Source organism: Oratosquilla oratoria, chromosome 41 (assembly GCF_046742065.1).
Source record: "Oratosquilla oratoria isolate Oo_2021 chromosome 41, ASM4674206v1, whole genome shotgun sequence".
Lineage (NCBI taxonomy): Eukaryota > Metazoa > Arthropoda > Malacostraca > Stomatopoda > Squillidae > Oratosquilla > Oratosquilla oratoria.
In genome coordinates, this window is record NC_134817.1 from 14,289,016 (window position 1) to 14,296,329 (window position 7,314).

The 7,314-nt window shown below is 42.1% G+C and overlaps 1 protein-coding gene across 1 annotated transcript; it reads right to left on the bottom strand.

The window, feature by feature from the left end:
- Positions 1–3,304: 3,304 nt before the first annotated feature.
- LOC143021276 (crustacean hyperglycemic hormone-like) lies at positions 3,305–4,881 on the bottom strand. The gene is made up of 3 exons (XM_076178680.1): positions 4,738–4,881; positions 3,928–4,130; positions 3,305–3,704 (listed from the first exon to the last, which is right to left on the bottom strand). Exons 1-3 carry the CDS (start codon positions 4,744–4,746, stop codon positions 3,587–3,589), a joined length of 330 nt encoding a protein of 109 aa, XP_076034795.1. The 5' UTR covers positions 4,747–4,881; the 3' UTR covers positions 3,305–3,586.
- Between the last annotated feature and the right edge of the window lie 2,433 nt (positions 4,882–7,314).

Sequence of the window (7,314 nt, forward strand, 5' to 3'; positions counted from 1 at the left end):
AGTTTCCATTATTTTTCCTACGATTGAAGTCAAACTTATAGGCCTATAGTTATTTGGTTTCTTTTTGTCACCTTTTTTAAATATGGGAGTAACGTTAGCTAGCTTCCATTCTCTTGGGACATCTCCGGATATGATGGATTTCTTGAAAATAATTTGTAATGGAACAACAATCTCATTTTTCATTTCCTTTAAGATTCTTGGATGCCAACCGTCGGGTCCTGGTGTTTTATTAGCTTTGAGTTTGTCTATACACCTTTTAATTTTTTCTTTTGTTATATTTACCGTAGTGAGTAAGTTTACCCCAGACTTTTCACAGGTTTCAGTTTGGAATTCACCTTGAGGTGTTTCGTTTACGAATACCGAGCTAAAATAATTGTTTAAGATATTACACATTCCTTCATTTGAATATTCAAGTTGACCGTCAGCAGATAATAGTGGACCAATGTGATTCCTAACAACCTTTTTATCTCTAATGTAACTATAGAATTCTTTGGGATTCTCTTTGGATATATCAGCGATGTTCATTTCGTATTGTCGTTTTCTTTTTCTTATTGTCTTTTTTAAATATTACAGGTGAAATATGTACTCCCACATTTGTCAATCACGTGAAAACCACTATTGGAATAAAAAAGACTGGAGACAGGGAATCTATATATTTCGATTGCAAACTGCAATCCTCTTCAGTGATACAAAAACGGAATAGTGACTGCTACATAAGTAGCACCCTTGACATGACAAAGGGAAACATTGGGAGAGGTCTCTACCCTTGGCTCACTCCGTATGTGGGGCTGGTGATAAAAAGTCCTGAAATTATGTCCGGGGACCATTGCCCCTTTGAAATGTTCATATTATGGATGGCCTGGATGTTGGACATTTTGGGTCGGTACAGCCCGTGGCCAACCACATGCCCTAGGTAGGTGATCGTAGCTGGGCCGAACTCTGATTTGGACAAGTTAACCATGAATCCTTCGGTGGAGAGGCGATCTAGAAGGGAGATTAGTCTGGTGAGGTGGTCTTCCCACGAATCCGCCAAAACAAAAAGTTCATCAAGATAGGCAAAAGTGTTGTCTAATCCACAGATGGTATGATTGATGGCCCGTTGAAAGGTGGCAGGAGCGTTACACAGGCCAAAAGGGGTGACCAGTGGTTGAATGTGTGCTTGCAGCATTAACTGCTGCCATTGTGATGTCAACATCAGCATCTCCGTCTGCCTGGATTACAACACAACCCATCTGTCTCAGTTCTTCACTTATTAAACTGATCAGGTGATGTTTGTTAGTTCCCCTTGATAGAAATTCTTCCTTCTTTCCTTCAAATTCATTTTCCTTTGTGACATTAACAACTGGGTAATTTCTGATCTCTCTCCGTCTGTGATGAGTGTTATCTTTAATAGAAGGACCAGCCCCATAACTATCAAACACAACAGTTGCTTCCTTATAATGCCTAACAGTAAAGTCCACATATGCCCTGGCGATTTCACCATATGTATCTCCCTTTTCCCATTTCAGCTTGTGCAGCAACGATCCACCATCAAGTACATATCTCTCAGTTTCGGGAATGTCATCTGACATTTTTCCACTTGGGTGTTGCTTGTTACAGTGTTCTGTGATTGCATGAGCCAGTTGAGGTTTGTCAGCTTTTCTCAAGATTTTTTTGCTCTCAAAAAGGGATGGCGGGTAAGGGCTCAGTTCATATGCCATAACATCCTCTGGGGAAAGGTCTCCTGTTTTTGACACTACCAGAAATCGCTGGAATAACATGCTTGGTTCAGTGGTTCTGTCAGCGACAACTTTGACAGTAGAGGAACTTCCTAGTGTTACAGCTTTATCACTCCTCTTGAAAGTGATTGAAAATATGGGTTGTTCAGTCATTCTTTTGATGATATGGCTTCCAACAGAATCAAATTCATGGACATTGACATTTTCATCAGCAACAATTCCATTGATGATATTTCTTAGGGTAGGCTCTGAAGAGAAAGGAGAGCAAGCTGACAATTTTTCACTGACCTTTGAAAGGTCTGCTGCATCTCTTTCAATTCTAGTACTTGTTGCCTCTTTGTGTTGCTCATTTGTTGTATAAATGAGATCAGTGAACTCTTGCATAGCACTGTTAACCTCTGACATTACAGGGGCTGCCATTGTCCACAAAGCACGCTGCTCCTCTGTCATCTTACTGCCATGTGTCAGACCACCTGCCCCTTTTAGTGACCTCATCAGTGTTTGCTCAATGACTAGATCACAACTGAGGCCAGCCCAAAACTTATTCGTTCGGCGGATGACATGGAAACCATCTTGAAACTTCTTGTATACATTAGGATGTTTCTTTTCTAGTGCACTCATTTCCTGGATATAAAGATAGGCAGACTTGAGGTAATTGTAATGACCCGCTGCAGCAAATACTGGTATAGCATTACATACAGCATGCAGGTGATTTTCCCAAGATCCAGTACGATCTGCTTTAATCATTGATCGAGCAATACTAAGCATGTGTTGGTATTCTAACCATAATTGACTTGTTTTCGAGTGAGCCCTAAGTTCACTTCTCTTCTTAGTGAGCTCTTCACTAATATCAGAAAGTGCAGTTGATGAGAGAATACTTTCAAGTGTGGTGTCACCATTTAGCATGGATAAGTACATTTTCTCAGTCTCTTCTACTAGTGATGCAAGATCAGGTTTCTCATCTATGACCGCCTTCATAACTAATCTGGTAAGACATTTGGCTGGGAAAAACGTTAACTGAATGGCCTAATTAATTTTTTTTGTAACCAATGCATTTCTTGACCCTTAAAACCTTAAAATAGACGTATAAGTTGCTGTTCTATCCCAAATATTAACAAAGTTACAGCAGTTTCAGTGATTTTTTGGTCAGCGGCGGCCATCTTGGAAATGACCCAGTTTTGACCCACTTCCGGGGGTCAGATTTTGGTAGACTTTTTTTCTCATACTCATTACAGCCATTAGAGGCAAAAACCACTGAGAAACCTTTTTGTATAATTTTTTTGGGGTCATGGTACTTTTTTTCATATATCGACCCGCCTAGTAACACCTTTTAATTATTAGATTTTCTAACAAATGCTTTTCCAAAGCATTTGTTCATTCATATCATAAGTTATACATAATTTGTACAGTTGCACTCATTCACATAAAATCAGATTTGTTGTTATGCACTACTGAAAAACACCAGAGATGCGGGTGCAATGAATTGTGGAGACATCTTGGTTGAAATTTTTGCCTCGCCAGCAATAATGGCAAGTGATTATCCATCAGGTTCCTATGATGTTAAAGTTAAAGATCACAATGACTTGCGTTTATTTATTCGGCATTTGTCCTCTATGAATGACAAGATTCCCTCTACATGATTATGATCACATTTCACAAAATTTTCATTTCTACATATGGTTATTACTCGCAGCTGTGGTGGGCACCGGGGCATTTGATTAGCATGGGGATAAGGAAGATAGTATCTTTAAATCAGTAGTTGCATGAGGAGATTTCGCACTCAACGAGGGCAGAGGCAGAAGCCTCAAAAACATCAGTAAACCGGGAAGAACTCAAAATGGCGTCATGTGGATGGGATTCAGCACTTTTCACCTCCTACCTTCCCGTATAATTGATACATTATTCCGGTACTGTTGTTGTACATCATCCGGTATCATCAGCACTTCCATGCAGGTGAGGAAGAGTTCGTTAACGAAGCAGTTCTCACTGAAACGAGAAGAACACTGGTAGATGAACACGCTTACCTTGAATACATGTGTGCCATCTTTTGTGCTGGCTTCTTACACTTATTACTGTGTGCCCATATATTTCCCCCGGTATTAATGTGAGCATAGTTACATAAGCAATGTATGTCAATGCCGCTCATATAGTCACAGAAATGGTTACACAAGTTTGGCTGATATTTAGTTGATCCTGAAGGATGACGTACCGGCATCTAAGATAGACTGATTTATCGCGGGACAAATTCTGACAATCATCGCAAACTCGGGAGAGGTCTGTGTAGATGTCTGAGTACGTGGAACGACCTCTGCACGAGAAGAAGTGGTCCCTGAAGTAGATGCTGCCCTCCACTTCAGTTTCATGCCAAAACACAAACACAAACGCAAGCAATGTTACAGCAAGCCAGGAACGCTGTAAAAGGCAATGAGGTCGTTAAAGTGAGAGCACGCTAACAGTGAAGGACTGAGGTTCAGATCCACCACCGATTGTTGTGTGATTAGGATTCAAAAGAAGGTGAATAATTTCGATAAACTAACAAATATTTGAAAATCATGCTTTTTCAGGAATTCAAGTTTGGACAAGTGTAGTGCAAGAAAATCTGAACAAGAGAATCTGACACGTGTGAGTGGGTAAATCATTGATATTCCGAAAATGCTTCCAAAGTGACCAAACCGATACGAGGTAAAAAATATTCAAATATTTGCAGCTTTTGTGGTAATAGGGAAGTGAGACACATTCAAACCTGGCAAGACAATATTAATTTTTGTTGCGACGATGATATTAAAAGATATTAAAAGAATCCAACCTAAGGTTTTATATAAAGTAGGAGACACGGGAACTTTAGTTATATATTATCTATTCATACACAAAGTCCTTTTTCCCCTTTACAAGGGAGGTAGCCATGTCAAAAGGCAAGTACCCACTCCCACCCATTTCAGTCCCACCCATTTCACTCCAATCCACCAATATTTTCTTCCCTCTCATCCTAGCCCCTTATAAATGACCGTGAGGTAATTGCCTGAATCATATCGAAAAGATCCACTAGGGTGTCGTTGCAGTCTGTTGGTCTACAAAACTCTGTTGTCAAAATCAGAACGAGACGAGGTTCTTGTATCTCGAAACTGATGGGTGGCAGATATATGTGTTATATCCCTTATGACGAGATGAGACTGTCTGTTCCCACAAGCAACGAATTCAAATTTATATTGGTGACTCTCCCACGCTGTGGCGGTGCCATAGCAACGATAAAAGCAGTCGTGCCATTATCTAATTATTTTGCAAGGTATTTTAGTTCATGAAACAGGAATGGAAAGGATGTCTCGCGTAGAATTCCACTTGTACCACGTAAGCGTGTGTTTGTGTGCGTGCGTGCGTGCGTGCGTGTGTGTGTGTGTGTGTGTGTGTGTGTGTGTGTGTGTGTGTGTGTGTGTGTGTGTGTGTGTGTGTGTGTGTACCTTGTAGGTCCGATCTATGGGTAATGCTATGACCTTACATACACACCCCCAACTCCCCGCCCACGAGAGTCAGAGTAACGACCCGAAGCGCAGCTGTACCGAAATAATTTCGGCCCTGGGCAGGATTCGAACCAAGCACTACGCGCACCACCATGCTAGTAATTCATCGATCTACCAACTGCGCCACCGTGTGTGTGTGTGTGTGTGTGTGTGTGTGTGTGTGTGTGTGTGTGTGTGTGTGTGTGTGTGTGTGTGTGTGTGTGTGTGTGTGTATTCACCTTGGTCTTTCACCTTGGTCCTCATCTTGGTCTTTGGATCACGTGTTGGACTCGTGATCGACAGCTATTTCTCTCCTGGAAGAGAGTTCAGAGCTCATATGACCGATCTATGGGTAATGCTATGACCTTACACACGCACACACACCCAACTCCCCGCCCACGAGAGTCAGAGTAACGACCCGAAGCGCAGCGATACCGAAATAATTTCGGCTTTGGGCAGGATTCGAACCAGGTACTGCGAGCACCACCGTGCTGGCAGTCCAGCGCTCTACCAACCGCGCCACCGAGAGTGAGTGTGTGTGTGTGTGTGTGTGTGTGTGTGTGTGTGTGTGTGTGTGTGTGTGTGTGTGTGTGTGTTTGTGTGCTTACCTTGAAAGGAGCAACGTTCATTGGATTCCATCTCCAACGCCACAATTTATTATACCTAGCCTCAATTTCATGTAATGTTCCTACATACATATACCAAAGGCTTTTCACCCCTTACATGAGAGGTAGCCAAAAAGAAAAAGGCATAGAAACCACTCCCACTCATTCCATCCCTTACATACTCCCCTCCCCTCCACCCTCCTCCCTCCCTCTCATCTTGGCACCTCCTGGATGACGGGTCATCACTGCATCCTGTCCACTGCCTTGGGTCAGAAGCAGTGTCGCAAGACACAGCACATCCACAGTAAGGCTGCTACATAAATTCGGCGACCCCCCTTCTCCATCACCTCATTCAGAAAAGGAGAAGACGGGGAGAAATCCCTTCGGGCTGCGTCAAATTATTTCTCATACATACTTCCTCACCCCCCATCCCCCACCCACTCCCCCCATGCATCACAGCATCATCCATACACAACCCTTCTCCATTCACCTCTATCTTCTGTCCTCTCCCGTCCTTCTTCAACAGACATTCCTCTCTTTTGTAATCCCCATATTACCCCATCTATCCATCTCATCCTAGGACGCCCCTCATATTCACTTCTTCCACATCTGCCTTCTACACCTCTTTTACTAATCTTTCTTCACTCATTCTTTCCATGTTTCCAAACCATCCTAATACTCTTTCATCAACCCTATCTTCCAACTCCCTTCCACCCCTGTTCTCCTCCTCACCTCCTCATTTCTCACTTTATTTAGCCTTGTAACCCTTATCATACTTCTCAGACATTTCATCTCAAACACATTCAAACTCCAGCACGTAGCTTAATCCACCCCTGCACTTGTCAGTTGTTTTTACCAGTGTCACACCCAGAAGGTGAACATGTCAGATCATAGCAGGTGTTTCCTTGCCCTGCCCTCAGGTCATAGTAAGCCGTAAGGGCAGTGTATGTGGGTATATTACCAAGTTGCATTCTTTGGTTATGTTCTTTTCTTATTATACTTCTCTCTTTGATGTAATGGGACCAGATTTATTTATTACAACTTGTAAACAGATATAATATGTCAGTACGCTGCGACGTACTTCAATTTTTGTATTGTATTTAAATTCAAACATATGGTAACGGTTCCCATCACCGGCTGGTTGGACCTGAGTATTGCGCATTTCGAGTTACCAGTCTTGTTGTCTTCCTTCACTAAGGTAGGAGACACCACTAAATTATAAACCGGTATCATATAGTGATTGTGAAATACTGATGGGACATGTATCTTGAGGAGATGAACATTCTGATAGACAGTCAGTTTGGTTTCAGATCCAGAAGGTTATATGTGTCAAGCCTTTTAAACTTTACTTGAGAGTAATCAATGTGCTACAATAGACGGAAGGGGTCCTATATAGACCTCCTAACCCCAGCATTGAGCAGACTGATCCCCTGATCCATGAAATTCGCAGGGTGTCCCAGTACAAAAACGTTGTGATCATGGGAGATTTTAATTATA